Source organism: Sardina pilchardus, chromosome 12 (genome assembly GCF_963854185.1).
Source record: "Sardina pilchardus chromosome 12, fSarPil1.1, whole genome shotgun sequence".
In the NCBI taxonomy this organism is placed as follows: Eukaryota; Metazoa; Chordata; class Actinopteri; order Clupeiformes; family Clupeidae; genus Sardina; species Sardina pilchardus.
This window is the reverse complement of record NC_085005.1, coordinates 3,004,796-3,029,721: the sequence shown is the minus strand read 5'-3', so window position 1 is coordinate 3,029,721 and position 24,926 is coordinate 3,004,796. Positions and strand designations below refer to the sequence as shown.

Below are 24,926 nucleotides of genomic sequence, written 5' to 3'. Positions count from 1 at the left end.
CTTGGTTAATATTATTGGTTAATATAATTGCTAAATATTTTCAGGTTTTCTTCAGCTAGAGTCTTGCATGACCTCTAGGGGGTGAGAGCTTGTCATGGAGTGTGCATCTGACAGTGACTGGCAAAGATCCACTAGCACGTGATCTACTCGCTCAGCTGTACAGTTCCAATGCCAAGCATCCTCACGTCTGTCCTATTTGGCTCATAGCAGTATCCTCTCATGACAAACACAAGTGACATCTTATCATGGAGTCCGCAGAGAGAAATATCGGTAGCAGTACTGTCTATACTATATAGTTAGAGTAAGAACTGTAGAACCTCCAGAGATAGTTAGAAATGTTTTTTTTTTATGTGAGTATCTTCCCGCCAAACGATAAATGTCAAATTCACTGTCCATTCAATAGTAAATCATTCTTTTGTGTCTGACACATCATTTATTTAATATATTTATTTATAAGGAAACATTTCTGTAAATGTGCCACTGTTAGCCAGCCGGCTTATTTTCACCTGTAGTCCTTTGACAATATGTTAAGAAAACCATCACTTGACTTGGCCAGTTGTTCTTAGATGCCAAGTCAGTAATAAAATATTTTTTTGCAAAAGCAAAAACACAAAGCCAAAAAGTAAAGGAGATAACAGCAGCACAGGTCAGGTCATCAGGCATTTACATAAAAACAAAAGCTCATACACAAGAAAGAATGCAAACAAGAACGTTTATACCTCACAGGTACAACAGAAAGCATCAACAGACACACTAGCAACACACAGAAAACATGGCATGATATAGTGCTGAATAGTAGCAGAGAGGGTTAAAGTGGAGCGAGAGGCACAAACGGTCGACCATTTCCGCGTTCTGTTTTCGCAAAGGGGAGGGGGGGGGGGGGCGAAATCCCCCTTTAAGCAGACCTAGAAAGTGACGTCATGTTACATTTGAACTGAACTGCTTGCCAATCTGACAGAGATCGATATCCCACTATGACGTCTTTGCGATACGCCTCTTTAAGCAGACAGGAACTGATCGAATTTTGCTTCCATAGAGATGCATCATATTGCTCTATCTTGTCAGTAATGAAGGATCTTTGTTAGTAGTACAGTACTTCATGAAAGCACAAAGTGGTGGAGCTTTGCCATTTAGAATTGTAAAAATCACACATGCATCAGTGTGTTTTCCTAGCTAGGGATTTGGTACTTATCATGAGCATTGCAGTGACGATAAGACTTGGGTTTTCTGTCTAAGAGCTTGTCTGAGAGCTTGCTTGTTAAGTGAGAGAATAGGCTTCAGTGTTGAACTTTCTCAGTGAACGGAGTCCAGCTCGTCATGCAGTATGTTACTGTAGGTGGGGGATCATGGCACGCATGCACAGTTTGCTACTGTTGTTGTCAGACAGTTTCTTTATTTATATAACATTACAGATTATATTTCATAGTTTGCATAACCTTTCACTTGTTTTTTGAAAGATACAGTGGAGTCCAGAATAACACCTAAATATGTATACTTAATAAGTGAGGCTATTTGAATGATCTCACAGATATGGGATCACAGTCAGCTTTTTTGACTTAGAGATGTAAGTGTTAGTCAACCAGCTATTTATGTGCATGTGTCATTGTTACCACTTTCATATTTTTATCAGCGTTAAGGCTTGTGACTGGTGCTAATTTCAGTCCCTGCCATGTGCATGTCATTCGTTCATTCATATTTTAGCAATGAAGTCCACTGGATTTTGTCCCTTTTTAAAACGCCCAAAACTCATTTATGGAAAAGAGATACGGCAATGGTTTAATAGTCTTTCAAAAACTAAATAGTTGTGTCTGTGCAAATTTGTGTGTCTGTCGTGGCCTATTTGCGTTTTACTTCATATAATCTTTTTGGTACATTTGTTTAAATGCAACTCCCAGAGTTGTCCAGAAGAGGGCGGTAATTTCTCCCTGTGCTGTGTCATCCTGTCGTGACTTGACTATGACTATTGCAGTTGCCTTGATCAGAGCCTGAATTAGAGAGACATTATGTCAGAATGAATAGAACATAACATTGTATATTATCTATTTCCATACAGATTGTTTTCTAATTTCAAACAGGGCTAAATGACACCTATATGGTGATGGTGATGGATGAGTTTAAATATCCAGGCATGCACATACTGTACAGTATATGGCATGTTTTGCGTGTATTGTATGTTTTGCATTATTTTGGGGGCTGACATTCCTCCCTGAAAGCCATGGGTAGCTCTGTTGTTTTGAATTGAAGGGTTTTGTTTTTTAAAATAGGAATGATAGAATAGAACAGAATAGCAGGATAGATTGAATAAATGTATAATTGGAGTTAGAAAAGGGTAATCAGAATCCTTGATTGCTTGCACCTCGTGATCACAAATGTCTCCAACATATTGTTCTGTGATGAATGTTGCCTTAAACTTTAAGCTTTCAGGGTCTCTAGTATCCCCACTGTTGAGATGATACAGTATGTGCAGTGCTTTGTGGCCCTAGTGGAGAGACTTACACAATAGCAAGCGGTTCACTACGGTCTTAAAAAGTGACCCACATTGTAACCCACATTGATCAATATTGATTATTATTACATACAGTAAGTCTTGTGGTACCTCCAAGTACAGCTCTCACTACTTTCCTATGAAAGTTGTTGTGCTCTACTAATTCATGTAAGTGGACCCTAGATAGAGGAATACCCTGTATAGCCTGTGATTTTCAGGACTTGCCATGTTTTGCCAACTTTAACTTACCATGATGTTGAAAGTGAATGCATATGGGTAAATTTGCTGTTAACCAAAGTGTTTAATTGTCCCATCTTGGTGTTGCCCATTGCACCTTTGTTGTGACATCACAGACATTGCTGGCACTGCAATCTGCCTGTGTCCATGGGGTGGCTGTTGCTCTCTGTCATTCAGATGTAAAGTGGAGATGAAGCATCATTTGCTGGATAGTGAGATGGATAGTGGATGGTTTTGCTGGATAGTGAGCAACTACAGTAACTCAGATTTCTGCCACCAGGGCACAGGCATCTTTGATCAAGGCAGATGGTGATGTCCCATTAATTATTCATTTCACACAGTTGCAGGCGACATAATGATTGTAATATTGATATGCATACCATTAGACAATTTCAATACAGCTGATGCATTTAGTGGAATAAACACTCATTTATAAGTAACGCAAGATTGACCTCTCCATATCCTATGGGGCCGATGAACACAGAGTGCATCCAGATTCACACCCGTTCTTTCTTACTCATGGAGTGCTCCTCACACAGATATCACATGAATATCAGGTGAAACTAGGCAGCCTCAGCTTTCAAATGGTGCCAATGGCCAATAAACAGTTGGTGAGGGAAATAACTTTGATGTACAGTACAGTGCATGACATCATATTTACTTTCTGCTTATTTACATTCTGCATTTCCACACCCATCACTGGAATATCTCACTAACACTTCACTCAATACTCGACAGGACATAATAACAAAGTAAACAGCAGACCTCTGTGAATGCAATGATGTAAAGCATAGTTCTAATCTGTACAACTAGCTGTTCCCGAGTAATCTGGTTGGTCTAAACTTTAGAGCTCCATTGAACCACACTGTGTTAAACTCATGCTAAACATCTTGACGACGGTGCACTAGGTAGCCTAACCAATTTATCATGAAGGCATTCTGTTTTCTCTTAGAAAAGTCTTTTCTGAAGTATTTTTATTGTGGTATATATTTTAATAATGAATTGATGCAATGAATATATATTTACCTCGCTGTTGCATTTCCACTCTAAGCTGCCCGACAGTGTTGAAGTGTGTCTGTTCTGCCACCAGAGAGCAGTGTTTGTAGAGAAATCATCTCCCATGTCTGGTATGTGTGTTATGGGGGGGGTGTTACTGTGGAAAGTGCTGGAGAACACTCCGACTCCAATCAGAGCACTTCTTTGAAGTCACAGATCAGTGAGAGCTGAATGGTTTTAAATGACTCCAGTGATTGTGGGGGAGGATTCCCAATCCCCTGAGCTCCAGTGTAGAGGAAACCCACAGAATGAAGTTTGGCGTTGGCCGTGTCTGAGACCTTTATTGCTTCCTCACCACCACTCCAACCCATCCTGTCACCCTGAAGTGGTTGCCTCTCTTTTTATGCCCTTGTAACAAATGCCCATAGCACCATGTTTACCATGTTTAGGAGACCATATGCTTGTGGTGCAGAGGAGTGTAGGAGACTGTGTGTGGAAGTCCTCCCAGTAGTGCTGTGAGTCTGTAGTAATGTACTGTACCAGGTGAGCTGCTGCTGGCCACCTCAGCCATGTGTGTGTGTGTGTGTGTGTGTGTGTGTGTGTGTGTGTGTGTGTGTGTGTGTGTGTGTGTGTGTGTGTGTGTGTGTGTGTGTGTGTGTGTGTGTGTGTGTGTGTGTGTGTGTGTGCGTGCGTGCGTGCGTGCGTGCGTGCGTGCGTGCGTGCGTGCGTGCGTGCGTGCGTGCGTGCGTGCGTGCGTGCGTGCGTGCGTGCGTGCGTGCGTGCGTGCGTGCGTGCGTGCGTGCGTGCGTGCGTGCGTGCGTGCGTGCGTGCGTGCGTGCTGTTCATGTGGGTGTGCTCGCTGTTCTCTGAAGCCTTCTCTCCTTCTACTTATGAAAATAGACGTGTCCCACTTCTCACATACGGTCCACATTCTTCCTCCCCTGTGTAAACCCCAACGCACTTCCTGTGCTGGTAGCTTTATGTTGTTCGAGGGAGAGTATGGCTTCGCCTCGTTTTCATGTGTCACTTCATCTCTAATGAATTCCAAATGTTGACCTCAGTTTTACTTCACAGTCTGCCTGAGTCTGGTGAGGTAATGTCAGAGAAAGGCTTAGGGAAAACCGCAAACACGTATCGAGTCTATCGACCCCTGTAAACCATACAAGGATGAAATTGTTTGCTGTGAATTTTTATTTTTTTCACAACACATTTTTGTTTAACCTGGGTGAGATTTTGGTTTCGTAATATACTTGCCTAAATGTCTCATTTGTGTGAGCGAAAGCGAGGGTTAAAGCATTGTCTCAGATTTCCTCTACTAGGCTTCATTGGCATTGTTTTCTTAAGAATCCGAGAAATGAAATGGCGCTAGAGTTAAGTGGGGTATCAACTGTGAAGTGGAACCTCTTGAGCGAATTGTGCTCTAATGCAATCAGTGGGTGGATGACGCATCATGCTACTCATAAGGGAGACTCACAGAACAGTGGGATTCTGTGGAATGTGGGGTTTGTTAGTGACTGGAAATTGGCCATAAAATGTCTGAATAAGCAAAGAAAATGACTGTAAAATGGCTGACTCACCAGCCACCTTTACTGACTAATCCAGCTGAAGTAAGATACAGTTACCAGTGGACCAGATACAGTACATGGCCGTGTGATGGTTGTGAGAATGCTGCAGTCCCAGGGCAAATGGTAATGCCATCAGAGCACAGTGATTTACAAAAGGACACTCGCTCCCCGCTGTGTCCAGCATCTGGCCTACACTTTAACATTCTTGTTAAGGCAGCTTCACTGTTAGATATGTGAATCGATTACACCATAAATCTCTTTGGAACACCATAGAAGAAATACATTAGCTGCTCGCTCGCCATATTGGGCCTTGTATTGGCTTGATTGCGCTGCTTTTTGATCATTGCTCAATGATTATTAAAGAATGCACATATGGGACAAAAGAGTTGAGTTGTGATACTCCTTGGCTGACTGCTGTTTGCTTGTGTTCACCAGAGGATGCTGGGACGTACTTCCCCTGTGTGAAGCAGAACCCGGGCCGGTTCCTGCAGCCCTGCTCGGACTCGGTCAAGGCCTGGCTGCGTCGGCTGAAGGAGGCGGGCAAGGTGCTGCTCCTCATCACCAGCTCCCACAGCGACTACAGCAGACTGGTGTGTGAGCACATCCTGGGGTGAGTCACCGCCTCCTGCACACCACCCTCACACACCTGGGCTGGAGCTGTCAACGCTTCACATCACACACACACACGCACGCACACACACACACACACACACCACACAGACACCACACACACACGCGCACACGCACACACACGCGCGCACACACACACACACACACACACACACACACACACACACACACACACACACACACACACACACACACACACACACACTACACATGCGCATGCACACACACACATTCAAACACACACACACACCTACACACACCTACAAACCTACACACACACACACACACACACACACACACACTCACACGCTCACACACACACACACACACACACCCACACCTACACACACACACACACACACACACACGCACACACACGCTCCTCTAACCTCCCACCCGTAGCCCACTCTCCTTCACGCCCGCACGGCCACTTAGAGCGGCTGCTGTCGGGGCCCTGTCCTTTGTCTGTGGCGGTGGCGGTGCTGGCTGTGGTCTGCAGCCTGTTATTAGAGGCTGATCCCACTTACGCTGCTGGCCCAGGCTCTCCAGCAGATGTCCCTCACACATGTGGGCCGGAGCCCCACAGAAGCTCTGTTATATTAAAATGGCCCGCGTCCAGAGGGGTAGTGTGTCCAGCAACCACCTGGCCAGAGGGTCCGCAGCTTGCGTTGTGACAGTGAAGGGGGGACTGAGCATTGTTATGCGAGGGAGAGCTGCGGGGCGAGCAGGGGGCTTTTGGAAGGGGACGGCGTTTGTTCTGGACGCCCGCTGGGCCTCTCGCGGGCTCAAGTGGCACAGGCTTCTCCCTCAGCAATTTCCTGTCAAATACCCCAGCCTGGCCGCCCGCTGCTCCCCCACAGGACCCTGCTGCCGCCGCCGCAGCTGCTCCCAGCGTCCCCCGCGGCCCGCTGGCCTCTCACCTCTGGACACGGGCCACCTCTCTGTGCGGGCGGCTGGGTCGGGCCGGCGGAATGGGCCACGCTGACATTGCCAGCGCAGAGGCCACTTTTCAGAGAGCGTGTTAACAAGACGCGGAGACGGAGATTTGTGTCAAGATAAGCCTGTGGGGTGAAGTGCAGGACTCACAGGCTGGGTCTTGTCCATCCCCAGAGCTGTGAATAAGAGGGCTTTGTTCCGAGCCATACGTTGGCCTGTATATGAACCTCTGTGCTGTAGCCCAGGCACCGAGTCACTATAGCAGCAGCACCTCCACCCCGCCCTCCTAAGAGGCCTTTCTCCGGCAGGCACGCTCGCCCCGGACCATGTGCAGCAAAGCGTTGCGTCGCTCAGCTGGGTCCTGAATCTGTCAGTGAGGCACTGTTTTCCTGGAGCTGGTCAAAGTGCGTGCTTCCCGGGAGAGGCCACACGTCCCGAGGTCTCGGAGGTGCGCTGGCCCTGGGCTGGCCAGCAGCAGCTGGGAAGTGTCACACGAGCAGACTGCAGCCACCTCACCTTTGCTGCCCTGCTTTCCCTCCTGCCTAATGCCAGGAGAATGTGCACATGTCAACAGCAGTAGGTCTTCAGCAGAGCTGGGGTGTTGACTTTTGGGTTATTATTACCTCTGCCAAGGAGGTTATGTTCTCATCGGGGTTTGTTTGTCTGTCTGTTTGTTTGTTCGCAAGATAACTCAAAAAGTTAAGGAGTGATCTGTATCACCGTCTGGATGCAGGAGGCGGTTATGTGTTCGCTTGGCGGAGGTTTGCGCTCTCTGAGTGCTTTTCTTCTTCTTCTTTGTCTTTTGTCTTTGTCTTTTTCTTGGTCGTCTTCTTCCTTGTTATCCTCCTCCTCCTCCTCCTCCTCCTCCTCCCTCTCTGACTGTATTGCCTTGTCTTAGGTAATACCTAATCTTGAATCCTGGCAATTGCAGTAGGAATGTTTTGGAAAGTCAGAACATATTGCACTTAATCTGGCATTTGCGATGTTGAACCCGTTTTTCTCTCCATGTGGCGCTGGCAGCTGTGTGATAAAGAGCTTTATGGTCTTTCTCTCGTGACCTGACTTGGCTTGAGCTCCACCTGCCCACGTAAGCCTGCAGTGGAAAGATTCTCTTTCCTCTTGACTTTTTTGTGCATTTCAACTCTGGGAATAGTGAGCGGCAACCATTACCTCGCTACAGCCATTAGGCAGCTCTGCGTTGAGGGAAAAATCCCCGAAGACAGGATGCTACTTCAACTGTCCAGGGGTATTGGACGCAGAACTCTAAAACAACAGCCCTACTTACCCCTGTGGGGCTCAGCATGCAATCTCCATCCCTCTCCATTATGTTTATGTTAGACACATTCCTGCTGTATTTTGCTCAAATCCACGCTCTGTTGTCCATACAGACATGTTTACATGAACAGCAGTGCTGTATTCTGTCCAAGAGGCTGCGCTGGCCAAAGGGTGACCTCAGACTCAGCCGTGTTGAATATTTTTGTACTGTGACTTTTTTTGTTTCAGGAAAGACTTTGAGGAGCTGTTTGATGTCATAATCACCAATGCCTTGAAGCCTGGCTTCTTCTCACTGGTCCCCCATCAGAGGCCTTTCCGAACACTGGGTGAGTTACAGTGACTGCAGCCCAGTGGCACTCTCAGCATACAGTATAGAGACTCCTATAGGTTCCCACTCTGTGGAGACACCAAGGGACGTATAGACTAGTCACTAGTGTAATGGCGTGCATGGAGTGATGTTAGCATGTGGACTGTACAGTATGTGTTGTGTGCTTTAAGCTGACTGGACGTAAATGAAAATCCTCTTAGTGAGTAGTGTATTGGTGTACTGCAATGTCTGCTGAATGGAATTTTGACCAAACTCCGTGCACCAGCCATGCCTAGCTACAGGCCATGCAGCCATACGGTGGCCTGTTTTCACAAGCTGCAGTGCAGACCTTGTGAGAGGGATTACTGCACACTTTTCCCTTTCAGCCCTCTGAACTCTCTGAGCTGATTTTGGACGTCTCTGGGAGGACCACGTCCCCAGAATTTCCTGTTTGAGAAGAAACATGCTGACTCAAGTGTTGTTCTTCAGATAGTGTCCCAGGCTCAAGTATCCCCATCAGCGAGTGGGTTTGGCCCGCGCCGTGTTTTTCTTGCATCGGGTTTAATTGCGGCGTGAGCACTCTGTGTTTTTCTTCCCATCCTAATAATGCCGCGCTGTGTCCCACAGGCGAGTCAGAGGTTTCTGAAACGGGGACGTCTGATTGTGCTCATTGTATCTCAGGTTCAGCGCTCCTATTCAGATTTGCAGCGCGGGGCGAACTCGTGGGCTTGGCCGAGCCCCATCTCAGCTGGTGTTCCTCTGCCGAGCGCGTATCAGTCTCTGTCATTCTTGGTCGCTCCCCATCTGGACGGGCTTCCTGCGCCAGATCACGCAGAGGGGACGGGGCCGGCGTGAGCGAGTCTGCAGACCGGAGCGCTCTCTCTCTCGTAGCGTGGCCACGCTGGCACAGCTGTGCGCTGGTCTCTGGTGGTCTGCTGCTCTGTTATCTGCGTCCAGCGCGGCTCTGCGTCGTGTCAATCCTCAGCTGACCTGCTATTCTGCCGCAGATACGCGCAGCGCGTCTCTCTCTCTCTCAAAGGGGAATTTGCTGTTGCCATGGTTACCTGTACATTCCTCAGATAGAGATTTTTTTCTCTTTGTGAACTTCGATATTCCCAGTAAGCTGTTATTTTCAAAAAGGAATCAGACATCAGAATCAGAGTAGATTTTGTTAAAGAGCAATTGTGAAGTTACGGTATGTGTTTGTTTTAGATAGGCCTACATCTTAATATAAAGGTTGATAACTGAGTGCTAGTTTACCAAGGCCAGGTTCCTATCCCAGCATCAGGGCTAATGACAGAAGTGTAGCTATCTCCTCTCTCTGCTTATGAGATGCTCAGACCTGAGGTAGGGATAGCGCACCTTGTTCTGGTAAACCCCATCGATGATTAGGGAAGATGAATTGGGGACATGCTACCACATCTCTAGTCATTATTGGTTTCAGTGAAGTGTCTTGATGTGACAGTCATTTGGGTAACTTGGTTATCTTAGCCTTTTGGACTAATCAGAGACTAGTGGATTAACTTTGTGAAGCTACTGTAGAAGAACAATAAGCTCCTGTCCTGTGATTCATCTCCATGGCTACCTGAGTCTCCTTCTCTGTGGTGGTGAAAAATACTGTCGGTGTTGGGTTCTTGATGGTATATTAATGGAATAATCCATTATTCTTGGAAGCAAACTCAAGCCCATACAGATTTTCCCCTATCACATTGAAATTTGGTTTAGTTTAAGAATTATGAACACCATTGAACCTAATTTGAAGTCCAGACCGCAGTGGTTTCAATCTTTGGTTTCATGAAATGTGTTCAGTTCTGTATTTAAGCTTTTCATTTGGCAACAGACATGCCATCATGGAAATGTCCCCATGACTTCATTAGTACCAGCCTCATTGGTGTGGCCACAAGTGTGCATGACCAGAGCTGCCAGAGATGCCAAAATGAATATGGCAAAAAAGCCATGGCCGCACCACGACTAGACAGTAGCGTATGAGGGCAAAGCCAAACACAACCCTGCATTTCATTCAGAGTGTTCTCAGAAAAAGACTAGTGGCACTTAATGCAAGACTAGTGAAAGTGAATCAAGTGAATATGCATGAACACATTAGCTGTTTTCTTTCCAGAATAGCAGGAGAGCATACAGTATGTCCCATATGTCGGCACTGTTGTTATGGAATTCACCAGTAAACATTTGGTTCAAGCCACTTTAACAATAACAACTCCTCTTACATGCCACAGTATTATTCGTCTCATTCCATTCTGCTAGGGATCCTTTGTGTGTGTGTATGCTGGGGCTTGTCTGTTTATCTGTGCTGGATCGTATGTATTTACGTGTGTCTCTGTGCCTCTGCCACAGTGTTTATAAACTTCACAAGAATGTAAACTTGTTTTGCCATCCAAGAATGGATGTCATTTTTGGATAGGGGTCACATGTTGTCTCTGTGCTGCACCAAAGAGCATTAACAGTACACACTCCAGTTAGTACCATTTACATAGTTTTCTTTACTCGTCAGTTCAGTTTTGTTGCCTGTAAGAACACACACACACACACACACACACACACATACACAGACACACAGTTTTGACACTGAAAACAATGCTTGTCTTGTTACGATTCATTAAAATCCAGATGCACAGTCAGTGGTCTGCTCGTGGTGGCTTGATTAAATATGTGCGCCTTGTCATTAATTAAATGAAGTGCAAGTTTCACGGCCTTCCATTTGGAGCGCCACTTGGTTTCTCTTCCAATGGACGTCGTTCCTGAGGCCTCCCGGAGGTTTCTAGAGCATGAGTAATACTCTGGGAGCTGGGCCGTTCTGTCCCTCTCTTATCTTGGCTGAGAGCCATTGGAAGTTAGAAGTAAAGTATTTTGTGTGATTACTCACCAAATATGTCACTGTTACTGCTCCTGCCAGACCCATTGGGACGGCTGACATTATTCTTGCCATTCCCGTCTGCTTTTACATCACACACATGATGTTAAGAAAAGGTTTCAGAAAAGTGCTATGAAGTGTGAAGGCTTCCATGAGGTAGCCATCACAGTTTACAGATGTAGAACCAGTATGTTATTCACGAAGGTTGTGTAGTTGGGTGGAAACTTTGTGTGTGGGTGTGTGTGTGTGTGTGGGTGTATGTGTGTGATTAGTAGATTGTACTTGAAAGGATAAATGTGTGTATGTCTCTCTCTGTGTGTGTGTGTGTGTGTATGTCTCTTGGGTCATTAGTCATGCTGAAACAGAGCAGCGTAGTGAAATCACTCTCAGACTGGAGACTGTAGCTGAGTGAGTGGCTGGAGCACGGCCCCAGGGGGTGGGGGTGGGGGTGGGGGGGTGTCCACAGGAAAGGGCTGAGCTGTGATTGGTCTGTTTCTAATCACCCGCTGCTGCTGCTGTTCCGTACTGCTCTGATGGAATGGCTGCCATAATACTTACCAGCAGTTACGCAGGAATCCACCCCGAGTGGGAAACCCAAACCGTGTGGCTTTGTGTGTGAAACAACACTAAGGCCAGTAATGGGCACTACTGGCCCTTATATTAGAATGACCCCTTCCTGCTCCACACTTCTTATTCCCGTCACTCAAAATGTTACAGTCTGTTCACTTGGCCACCATATTAATGCTGTACTCCAGCTTACATGGCTTCTATTCCTTTAACAGATAGAAGACATACAGCAGTATTGTTTTCTCTCTTTGTCTCTTAAGTCATTTTTAACTAAGTAATCTGTGTGTTGCCATTTCAGTGGAGAATCATGTGAAACCTATGGGAGGAGTTTTCAAAATTCACAAATCAAAATACGCAGGCCTACTGTATATAACATTGTGTAAGCCATAGGAAAGAGCCAGATAATAATTAAAATTGGGATGATGGGTTAAAAAAAACCCACATAATCTCAACACATGCTTATCTGCTCAGTGTCCATGTTAGGATTAAATATGACCCACTCTGAAACTTGCTGAAAAAAGAGTTTTGGATGACAGAGGAGGCATTGCATGCGTATGCAGCTGCTTACCGTATGGAGTCTGCAGTACCCTGAAGCTTCCTGTAGCCATCAGTTTTTAACATTGTCAGTAAATCAAAATGGAGAATTGTCCAAACTGTGTATCAATTGTACAATCCGTAAAACAAACACGGAAAGAAACATATTTCTCTAGTGTAGAAAGCATTGCTTTCTAACAATTAACAAATTACTTTATTCATTGTAATTGTTAATATTTCTTAATATTTCTACATAATTACAGTTTACTCTTAGATTTGGTCCAAGTTGCTCTGATATAGCTTTGATTTGGATGTGCATTTGATGTTTCCTTTAGATAAGATATTGACTCTGATTGGTTGATTGAGCGATTTAATTGTATCAGAAACCCTGTGTAGCCACTGCAGCTCACATAGGGAGACGATTATGTGCCTGAGCAGCCCAGAGGTGTCCACACTAGAGAGGGCGAGGGAGAGCGGCAGCGCCAACCACAGAGTGGGCAGAGATTAGAGGCCAGAGCGCAGCGCCAACCACAGAGTGGGCAGAGATTAGAGGCCAGAGAGCTGTGGAGGGCACCCATGCCCAGCAGGGGAAGCTGAGTGGCTACTCAGCACGGTCTGTGGGCAGCCCAGGAGGATGAGGAATTAGGAGTCATTTGGCATCCCAGACAGGCCTACTAGTTGAGTGGTATATTTGACCATATCTATCACATGTGCCCAAGCCAAAGAGCATGTGAAGAGGCAGGCTGATTGACTGGATGGGGAACACAGAAGTATTCAGGGCACGCTCGTGTGGAGGATGTGCCTTTCATCCTCTACTTTAACATGCTGTACAGATCAAGATGTCTTATGTGAGCGGGGACAAAGATGCTGAATGTTGGAGAATGAGTTGTGACCAGTGCGTGACTGCAGCAGATGCCTCCGGAGGTAGTAGCCCTGGAAGCCCAGCTAGCCGTGAACATGAGCCATGCAAGCCACTGCAGAATTGCAGTGTTTGTGTATTACATGTTGAGGGTGGCATATGAGTCACAGGTCGGGTCAGAGAATTTGTTCTGAACATGGTGGTAAGAAAACACTGGTCATGATTGACATGTCTGTGCTGTTTTCCTCTGGTTGTTCATGCACTGCCTATGAGAGCTGTCACAACCATGACTGTGCGATGGAAGGATACATTAGAGCAAGCCAAGTGAAGATGAACTCAGTGCAAGTACTCCTGATGTAATCCTCATCACATGTAATGCATTTTTTTATACGTGAATTACAGTAGATCCAGGATTGGATACTTGTCATTTAACCTTTGGAACTGAATCAGTGTGTATACATGAGTTTATTTGCTTTATAAAGTATTTATTGCAGTGGTTAGTTTACTATTTCAACTAACGGTTCCTTTATTAGTTAAATATGATGTAATATAAACAAGGAAGTGTCTCAAGGAGGCAGCTTGGAGTGGAGTGAGTTGCAGGGCGTCTCAGTGACTGTGAGAGATGTTCCTCTGTCCAGTGAACGACATGGAGGACAGTGAGGGTCTGCCGTCGCTGGACAAGCCAGGCTGGTACTCACAGGGCAACTGGCCTCATCTCCACGAGCTGGTGAAGACCATGACCGGAAAGCAGGATCCTAAGGTAAGAAAGGAGTGTGTGTGTGTGTGTGTGTGTGTGTGTGTGGGGGGGGTGGGGGGGGGGGGGGGGGGGGGTGGGTGGGTGTGGGTGAGTGTGGGTGTGTGTGCTCACATGAGTGTGGGTGAGTGTGTGCTTGCTTTTGTATACTCAGGTGTCTTGTGGTGATCTATGGTATCTTTTTTGTGTAATTTAGTGTCAATCCCCGCCAGATTCACAAGTGCAGCAGGCCGTGCACATTCCTGCTACACTATCAAACCTAATCCATATGTGAATTCCGCGCGCCTCATACCAGCTGTCAGGGAGCACATCAAGCAGAGCTTTGAGATTGACTCTCAGGCGCAGCACTGGCCCAGGATCAGAGAGCGCCGCGGCGCAAATCAAACAGACACAAGTTCTCACCGGCATGAAGGCCCGCACGGCAGCAGGCACCTGCAGCGGCTGGCACACGTGAAAGAGGGCGCTCCCCGCCGCGCGGCGGGCAGATGCCAACAGGGCGCGGGCCTCGGTGAAGCCCCGCAGGCTGGCATCGCACAAGGCAAAGCTGTGTATGAGAAATGACTCCACCCTTACGCAGAAAACACACCCACACATATCCACATAGACACACAAGCGAGTGCACCTATGGACGCCCATCCTCCACATCCTCGGTGGGGTCTCTGTTCTCCGCGGCGCGTGGCTGAATGCCCCCAGTGTTCTTGGGGGGGCTGCGCGCACGGCGCTCCCTCGGAATGCAGTGTCAACCTGCCACTTGAGGGGGCCTCTGAGGTGACCTGTGGCTGTAATGTTTTGGGTTCGCTCCACTTTCACCTGACGGGACTTATGGCAGGCCGGCTGAATGGGCACCATTCACACTGGCTTATAGGCCTTAGAGCGCAGACTGACTAGGGCCCTCCCCCCCTCCCTCCCCCCCCCCCCCCCCACACTCCCCACAGGATACAATGTCACATTCACGTGCCCAGCCGTATTTCAGAAGATGTAATCCTCGGAATCAATCTTTAAATGCATTATGGAATTATTTTCCTAGTGTTGGCTTACCATAAAATGCTGGGTGCAGAAACACATGAATGTTATTAATGTTGACATTATGTATGTGTCCAGGGAGAATGGAAGAGCTTTGATCAATAAAGCAGTATAAAATAGAAGATCGGAGAAGTTTAAACTAAAGGAATACAAACTCAAATCGTACTGTGCATAGATATATAAATGCACCATAATACAGGGGATTGTAGAAATGCAATCATGTTATCATGTCAAACTTCCAAGTGCAATGCACGTTTGTTGATGTTTCAGTATTCACTGGCCTCTTTGTTGATGTTTTTGCTTTTATTGATGTTTTGACTGCTCAGAACACAGCCAGACTTGGAGTATTGGACAAATGTGATTTCTTCACTGTAGCATATTGTAACACTGTATTTGGACTGCGGTACTGTAAAAATGACCACTTCCACATTTGCGCAACTAGGTGGCAAACATCAGAAAGTGTGCCTTTTGCCTGCACCATGAAGTGGTGATAGAGGCCTGAAAATGTAGAATAATTAGAAAATGAGGATGTGTATCCCTATTTATAGACAACCACCCCACTGGATGCACTATTCCTGTTTACACCACAAATAGGTTTCCAGACTTCCAGTAATCAAACGAAGCCTTGTAAATAATCTTGGTCTATGCAAGTGAAATGTTTTTAAACATGAAATAGAAACTGCTCTGTTGCTCAAAGGATGCACAGGAACCGGTCAGCACAAAGAGCCACTGTGTGCCCTGTTTGGAATAAACAACTCCTGTGATGGATCTGTTTGGTTTTACAAGGAGACGTGTTCCCAAAACCGTCCTATCGTTTCCCTGTTCTATCTTGGCCTGTATTTATGGCTGTGGTCAGTGAGCCTTCCTGTCCTGTAAGCATCATCCTCACAGGCTGAGACCCTTTGTAAATCACTGTGTGAAACGGTTGAATTAACCAGATTGCGCTCAGTAGGCCGTCCATCCCAGTGGCCTGAGAGGAATTGAGGTGAGGTTTTAATGCAGGCACATGTTGCCAGTAAAGAGGCCCATAAAGGCGGCTCTATTCTACGATGCCAAGAGATGGAATTCCTCGGCCTGTAAATATTTTTCATACTTTACCTGCCCCTTTGGCAGCCGAGAGCGGAGAGCGGAGAAGTGATCAGTGGACGGCCGCGGTCCTGCTGCAGTCCTGGCAGGGCCAGCGTTGGGGCCGGCGTTGGGGCTGGGGTCAGGGACGGGGGATGACTGCGGCGGGGACGGACCCAGAGTTCTGGGAATGTCTGGAAACCCGAAACCCCCGAGTCCACCTCAGAGGCGAGCGTCGCCGCTGTTTATTTACGCCCGCCAAACGGCTGGCTCGTACGCACGGCCCACTAACCGAGGGGGTGATTTCCGGAACTGCCCCGGCAGTCATCGGGAGTAACACTGACCACCAGCACCACCCCTCCCCTCCCCTCCCCTCCCCGCGGTGTCTCGCTCCCCTCCCCCCGCTCCTCTGGCTCTGTGTCGGGAGTCTCTCCTGCCTCCCCCAACCTTACATTCCACTGTGGAGCTGCAGAGAGGGCCTCCGAGTGCAGCTCCTCCAGCACTAAAACGTGTTCATTACCCCTCCAGCACACTGCCTGGGCTAGCGGCCTTTACTCTCTCTCCATAAAGTCCGCTTCAGGTGGCCCTGGTGAGAGAGAGCCATTGTTTGTCCACTGCTGTGACACTTAACAGCTCTCATTTGTTTGAGGAAGTGCTGTGGGTTTTGGCAAACAGCTCGTCACGCCGTAACACATTCTGTTTGTTGCCCCTGCATCCGCTGTTTTATTTATTTATTTATTTATGTGTTCCCAGGTTTGAAAGTTACAATGCGCTTTATATGTAAACAGAGCGTGCAGTGTTTTCCTGCTTCCCTACAAACGCCTCGTATGCACGCGGGACAAGAAAGGCCCTTAAAATGAATCCCTGCTGCCTGTGCTGCTTGGCAGGCCTCAACTGGATTGTGTGGTTCTCTCTTTGTTCTGCCCATGAGATGATCACAATCACAGGAATTCACCATCTCATCAGGTGTCACACACACTTGGGCATGGCAAGGAAAGACATGTTTATTTATATAGCACGATTCATACAGCCTGGTTTCCAGACTCACTACTTAGTTTCACTTTGTGAAGAGAGTCCGGGAAGTGTTTCTAGCATAGGAACAGGAATATATTGTGTGTTAACTTTTATCATTGTTCCAACTTAACCATTTACATTGATCAGGGATTCTTTTTTACAAACTGATAATAAGCCACCTCAGCAGTCAGGAAGCAATGTATTTAGTTCTTTCTTTACTGTACTGCATGTGGAGGTATTGCTACTGCCGTTTACCACAGCCGCTTTAAATTTCCAAACCAACATCATCCACTTCTTCTCTGATTGGCATGGCTCCCTGGATGTCTGAGGGAAACGTTAGTGTATTGTCAGATGCCAGACTATTATCTCAGTGAAATGAAAATGAATGAAAATTCTGAGTGGGTAGGACCAGGCTACAGTTGAACTCAAAGTGCTTTACACTGCAGCAGATAAAATACTTTTAAGCTCTTTTAAGGGAAACCAAAATGACACAAGAAAAAAAAACATATCAACATATCAAAAGTGACCAAAACTACCTGAGAACAGTTGAGTATTAAATTTACATGTAGGTTTGAAATTGGCTATATTTGGATTGAGTTTCATGTTGTCAGGAAGTTATTTTAGGACTGATCAGCATAGTCACATTATAGCAGCTGGTTTTGGAGACATACTGTAGACTTTGGACTGTGGTAAAGAAGTATATTTATTTCCTTAGCATAAGTGTTTCTGGTTATTTACATGCAAGTTGAAACCAATCAATCAAAACCATACAAATTACTAGTCAAGTGTTTTGGAGGCCTCTAAATATAGTTACTAACAAAATATGTAGAGCACATTTAATGAAAGATATTCAGATGACAAAACAATCTCTAATGACGACTATTTACACTAAAAAGCTCCTTTGGATAGTATTTAAACGGTGTTGCTACTCTAGCATTAAACGGTTAGCATAATGCTGTATCAAAACAACTTGTGAAAAGGTGAAAGGTCTTGAATACTCCCTGAGTGCTCTGTGTGTGTATGTGATCTAAGAGATATAAGAGCTAAACTATGGCCGCGCCTGTCATCGCAGCTCACTCATTCACGGCCGATGTGTCACCTGTGCCCTGGCCTCCCACGTTGTGCAGGTGGTGTACTTTGGAGACAGCATGCGCTCGGACATGTTCCCCGCCAGCAGCTACGGGAAGTGGGAGACGGTGATGATCGTGGAGGAGATGGAGGGCGAGGGAGTCCCAGGCAGCAGCAGCAGCGGCGGAGGCAGCAGTGCAGCCAAGAGCAGCGAGGCCCCCGCGGAGCCCCTGGAGAAGAAGGGGAAGTACGAGGTGAGCAGGCACACCGCGCGCACACACACACACACACACACACACACACACACACACACACACACACACACACACACACACACACACACACACACACACACACACACACACACACACACACACACACACACACACACACACACACACAGCTGCTTCTGCTTACGGAGCACACCCACCTGCCCCCTGTCTGAGACTGAGAGAGAGAGAGAGAGTGTGAGAGAGGGGGAGAGTGAGAGAGAGATGGTGGAGAGAGAGAGTGAGGGAGAGTGGGAGAGAGAGGGGGTGGACGGAGAGAGTGAAAGAGAGAGAGAGAGAACCCCACCTCAGCCCTCTGGCAACGTGCCACAAAGCGTCCACTGTGGAGCTCAGTTTCAGCAGCCCCCACCTTCACTCCACACTCAATCCATTCAGGCACTCCCACTCTCCTTTACACACACACACACACACACACACACACACACACATACACACACTTTCCCCTCTCCCCCTAGTCCTGTGTGTGTGTGTAGGAAATACACACTGTCCACAGGGGGAGGGCCGGCAACAAGACACCCGGTAAACATCTGTAAACTGCAAATCAGTTCCAGTTTCAGTAACTATGCTTTCAAGTTGCTGGGTTTGTAGACTGTTTAGTCGTGTTGCGGCATGTTTATGCAAAGTGAGCACTGGCACCACTGTAAGGCGAGCGGAGCGAGGGAGAGAGAAAGAGAGAGGGAGGGAGGGAGGGAGGGAGAGAGGGAGAAGAGGATTAGGGGAGAAAAGTGAAAGTCTGAGTGGCGCTCCAGAGAGGCGAGGCGAGGGCAGGCCAGGGCTCTTGACGCATGGCATGGAAGGAAACAATAAAACAGCCTGTAAAAGTCAGGATGCAATGCCATTAGGCACTGGGCTCAGGCGCTGACCAGACCTTGAGTGTTTCCCTCGGCCCATGCGTCCAGTGGGGTCACTTCCTGGAGAGGTATCAGGCTGCAGGATGTTTGTTAGCCGTGAAGACAGATGAGTGAGTGTGTGTGTGTGTGTGTTGGAAGGAGAGTGTAGTGCAGGGCTAGTGGGTATGAGTCAGCAGTTTTGTTGGCAGTAGTGTAAGGAGCTTGGTCGGAGCTCTCCATGAGTAGTGTCTTCTGCTAGATGGAGTCTGTTCTGCTTTCCCACCACTGCACCTCAGACACCCCCCCCCCCCCCCCCCCACACACACATACACACCCACACACATACGACACACACACACACACACACACACACTCTCACACACACACACACACACACACACACACACCACTTCTCCCCATAACCCCCTCCCCACAATCCTCCTCCTGCCGCCCCCCCTCTCTACCACCCATTTTCCACTTTCACTTCCATTTGTGTAGGCGCTCATCCCTCTAACTCTCACTTCCTCGTTTTTCATTGTCTCTCTTCCTCCCTCGTTCCACATTTTCTTTTTGGCCTCCCTTCTCTGCTGTCTCCTGACATCCTTCGTCATCTCTCTTTCTCTCTCTCTCTCTCTCTCGCTCTCTCTCTCACACACTCACACTCTCCACCTCATTCTTGTGAAATGGTTCACAAAAAAGTATGGCAGCAGCCAGAGTTGGGAAATGATTCAGCCGGAGATGTCCAGCGGTTTTCCCAGCCGTTTTTGCCACACAGCCCTCCACATATATCAGCGCTGACCAAACGCATCTGTCTGGCTCCTCGCGTAATCCGGCCTCTCTCGAGACGTTGAATTCCTCTCTCAACTAGTGCAGACTTTTCTTTCCATCGTTGGGTCTTGAGCATGTACTGGAAATTTCCACGGTAGTATGTAATTTGTGTGCCTTTTGTAGTTCTTGTTTGACTCAGGGGGGTCAGTGTTGTCATGTATTGGGGCTGTGGAGGAATGGTGCTTTCCTGTAGGGAAAGTCCACACAAAGGCCCAGTGTGGGCTCCGGTTTGTTTTCACTAGGCAGACGCAGGGGACCTGATGGATGTCTTCCTTTCATCTGACTGGAAGCACCTCGGAGATTTGCCTTTTATTAATGGCACATAGCTGGAGGCTGCGCCTCGCGCGAGTCTGAGGAGCAGAGGTCAGCATAACAATGGGGCATGTTTGAAACTGTTTGGATCCGTGTTTAATCAAACGGAGAGTATACTGCAAAACGGCAAAAAAAAAGGTTCCCTCGTCTGAGAGTGAGAAGTGTGAGAAAGTGGGTTCATCATCCAGTGCGTTGCGTGTTGTTGGGAGTGATACTGTATCTGTGTGTGCTCTTGTGCGCTGCCCAATGGTACAGCTGCTGTATTAGCGCGTCAACACAGCAATGTGTTTGTCACCACAGCCTTTTGTTTGGCTTGCCTTTTAACACTAGCCTGCGGGGCTCACGCGAGTTAATTTGTTTTTACTGAATGAAACGCGGTTTGGGTTTTGTCTGTTCATTTGTGTTGTTTTCCCATTTTGTTATTTATGGAGGACAAACACAAACAATATTGCTCTGGGCCGTAACCACCCGCCCAGAGGCCGTCTGGCTCTGGAATGCTGCGCTGTGGGCCGTCACGCTGGTGTGATGTTGTGTTTCAGGATCAAGGCATGAAGACTCCGTCGGCCTCGTCTGAGCAGTGGGGCTCCTACTTCACGGACGTGCCCAAGAGCGCCGCCGGGGAAGAGGAGGCCCTCAAACTCAGCTGGTGCTCCCACAGCATCCACACGTACAGCGGCGTGGCCATCCCCAGCGTAGAGGCCATCGCAGGTACAGTACAGTCTGCCTGGAGTGACCAGGTCATCCATGCCGTAAGGACAGCATCAGGGGCTATTGGTCAACGCTAACAAACTTAACTACCTTGATACAAATGCCTCACTAACACCTCAGTCAGCCCAAGCGGCATTGATAAAAGCTTGCCAACTTATAAACTGGTGTCTTTTGGCAATATATTTTACAATTTTCTCCATTCTCCATGCTCTGTTATCATATTTCATTTGCACACCAGGGTGATAACTGTGACTGAGAGCATGTGAAAGAGTAATAGCCAAATCCGGTAGTGATCTGGTTGATGACAAGAGAATGTTGAGAAACACCAAAGTAGAAGCAGGAAACGATGTTGTGTCTTTACGATGGGCCACAACTACTTCTGTCTGCTTTCAATAATAATGGCATATGAGAGTCAATCTGTGAATGATAATCTCCAGTCTAAATAGTCCTATTAAAATTGGGGTTTTGGAGCAACTAGTGATGCCCGAAATGCAAGGTCTGTTTTGCATCTACAAAAGGATATTTGACCATTTATTCCTTATTATTAGATGTACTTGCTGGTTTGACTGCTGTTCTCATCTTGGCCCTTTTGAGGATTTTTATTTTGATGCTGTTCTTTCCCTTCTTTAGATCTTCCTCTGGACTACAAATTCCCACGGTTCTCTCCAGACAAGCCCAGCACCACAGGCTACTACCCCCGGCCCCCCGACTCCCTGCTCAAGTGGTCCCAGAGCCACCCGTGAGGATCCATGTCCACCCTCTGCCTGAGTCCCGGGGCCTCTCCAGTCCACTGGCCGCCCCGCACGCAGCACCCCCATCTCTTGAGCACATAGATAGATAACCATGTGAATGTGCTGCCACAGTACAGCAATCCAACATCTCCGTGTTAAGTCTGTTTAGACATTATCTGTCATTCTAATTGAAAGATGTAATCTGTTGATGTTGGAGTGTGTCTTAACTTTCTGATAAACTGTCAAGTTACTTAGCCTCCTGTTTTGAAAGGACTTGATAACTTAAATGGCTTTCCAACTCTGTCTAAGACCTAATTCTCCATACTTAGCCGTTGATTTCTGCAACACTATGCATTGGTTGGTGCATTTAAATTTACCACCGTCCATTTGACTTAATAAGCACATAACTCAGGCGGGCCATCATTCCAAACCTGGCTATAATGGGAAATGTTCATTTCTGATCATTGTAGGCTTGTATTTTGTGGTTTCTTTTTAGGACTGCCATGTGTTCTCTGCTTAACAAGTGTTGAAAGTATTCTATTTGTTGAAAGTACCCCATGATGTCTTAAAGAATACAAGACTGATTGTACTGAGTGTGTCAAATCTTGCACAGTATATTCTGTGGATTTTTGTTTGCCTTGGAGTTTCATTGTTGTATGCAATGCTCCATTCAGTTATTGATCATGGTCCTCCATGTCTGCCATCATGGGAAATAGTACTAATTACACAAATATTTCATACCATGTGTCATTCATACATCTTGAAGTGAACTTAAGATAAGTTACACGTGGAAAAAAAAGTTCAAAAGCTTGTCTATGTATTCTATTGTTCTAGTATAATGTACTGTTCAGTGACCTACTGTACTGTATATGTGTGGGAGTCATATGTGCCATATTGTATGCAGAAGCAATGTCAGCCATGCTTAAACTGACCACTGAATGAATTGAATGTTTTCATTGTTAGTTTGAATGAAAGCTGGCTGTAGGTTGTGTTGTAACTATTTGTGTTGGATCAAAAAGTACTTAAAGCACAGTTAAAGCCAAAATGAGGTGAGCTCATTTGTCCAAATGTTTTATATTTTGTATGTATCAAGTTGATTAGCCTTTAGTTACAGTTGGTAAATGGTGTTCTCTTGCTCTTACAGTTTAAAAAAAGACCTATTTGGCCTTGTGCTGTCCTCATCCGTAGTCTGTGCTCTGTGAAGTTCAGGAGCAGTGTCTTTCGCCTCATCTGTGGAATAAAGAAATGCATACACCCATTTTCCCCTCGTGTGTATTCCTTTCAAACTCATCTCACAAAGCTGATATTTAGCAACGGAGAAAAACACATTTTCAGTTACAGTGTTCATTCACTAATAGGGAGTCCTCAAAGTGTAATTTGCTGCAAATTATGTAAAAACTCAACATTGCGAGACGCAAAGGGGCACGTACTGTACAGTAGGGGCATTTCTTTCTTTGTGATGGTAATCTTACATAGCTTAGAGGAAAACTTAGTCAGCAAGACTTTATTCTTGCAAGTAGGCACACAAAGGGAGAGTAGCTTCACAAAATTGGTCTACTAGTCTCTGATTAGTTCAGACAAGTCTAACGATTATTATAATCAAATTGACATCACATCAAGATGCTTCATCCAAACGTTGTTTTCACACATGAATATTGTACTAAAAATACATCTTAAAGTAAAGTAATGTGTCTCAATTCCATATTGACCAATCAGCGCTAATAGAGTCTGTCTCTGCTCAATTGAGTTTATTAGTGCTGTGATGGAGTGCTGCCTCTAGCTCAGGTCTGAGCCTCACTCTGCTGCACGACTACCAGCAAGAGCAGAAGAGAAGAGAAGAGGCCCTGAATCAAAGCGCTGCAGGAGAGACATGCTTCTGTTCTGTCCTTAGCCCCCATGCTGGGAAAGAACATGACCTCAGGAAACCACTCTGCGAACCATTAAAGTATGACACTGGAGTTAAACGACAGATGTGGCTAATGTAAGCCCAGAAATTAACAGCTGACATAACTGATCTAAAGTCTAATTTCATAATAAAAAGTAGCAAAAAGCATTAACAATCACTGGTTGATGAATAGTTGAGTGGGACTATCAGGCTGGCACAGCTGTATACTTCTTCTCTCAGTGCACATCTGAGACCTGTCATAGTGCAACAGCTACGACCTAATACTACACCATCTGCTATCTGGTCATATTATCACCGCCATCCTACTAGCCACATCCTGTGAAACTGTTCATCCAGAGAGTTACTGAGAAGAGAGGAAGGAAGCCAGAGATGTAATCTTAACACACGCTAATTTATGATCTGACTGAGGCTTATAGCACCTTCACGCACTGGAATGGAAATGTTACACAACAGATTGATAATAACTGATAAGTCAGTCACTTCTGACTCGTCTGCATTTTTCATGAATGTTTGCACAACAGTTAGGCTACTGCATTTCTCAAAACAACCAGCGTAAACTGCACCACATGCAAAACGTGTATCATGTTCATAATTCTTAGTCTCTCAAAAGAAAGTATTTATACCGATGAAACTGTCAGTGCAATAAAAATGACAAGTCCTTTCGCCATTGTTACTGTCAAGATAGTCCGTTTTTGTTTGTTGTAATATGACTAAATATGTTCTTATGAACAATAAGCAATATTTTCTATGTGGCATAGCTATTTAGAAACTACAGTTACATATTTTTGTTGTGTTTTTACTGTTGACAGACCTTGTGACAGTATAAAGAAAACAAAGGCTTGCAGCATTGTGCAATTGGAAAATGACCAATATACAGTGATCAACTGTATAAAATGACCAAAATGACCAACACACCCTGAGTCAGAGCTGTGCACCACTGTACATCTTTCTATACCTGACATTCTTTCTTTCCTGACATTCTTGTCACATACTGTATATGTACAGTGCAACCGGAAAGTTTTCAGACCCTTTCAAGTTTTCCACATTGTCATTCTGTAAGGGTTCTCCCATGTCCACAAAGGAACTCTGTATCTCATTTATAGTGACCATTGGGTCCTTGGTTACTGTCTGATCAAG

At 46.3% G+C, this 24,926-nt stretch overlaps 1 protein-coding gene across 1 annotated transcript in view; it reads left to right on the top strand.

Annotated features, from left to right (window-relative positions):
- nt5dc1 (5'-nucleotidase domain containing 1) overlaps positions 1-23,135 on the top strand; it is a 46,857-nt gene extending 23,722 nt beyond the window's left edge. Inside the window, exons 7-12 of the mRNA XM_062551119.1 lie at positions 5,719-5,893; positions 8,353-8,450; positions 13,899-14,020; positions 18,244-18,438; positions 20,984-21,152; positions 21,783-23,135. Of these exons, the coding sequence (XP_062407103.1) occupies positions 5,719-5,893; positions 8,353-8,450; positions 13,899-14,020; positions 18,244-18,438; positions 20,984-21,152; positions 21,783-21,895 (872 nt within the window). The 3' untranslated portion in view covers positions 21,896-23,135. The remainder of the gene's footprint in view (positions 1-5,718; positions 5,894-8,352; positions 8,451-13,898; positions 14,021-18,243; positions 18,439-20,983; positions 21,153-21,782) is intronic.
- Positions 23,136-24,926: the final 1,791 nt, after the last annotated feature.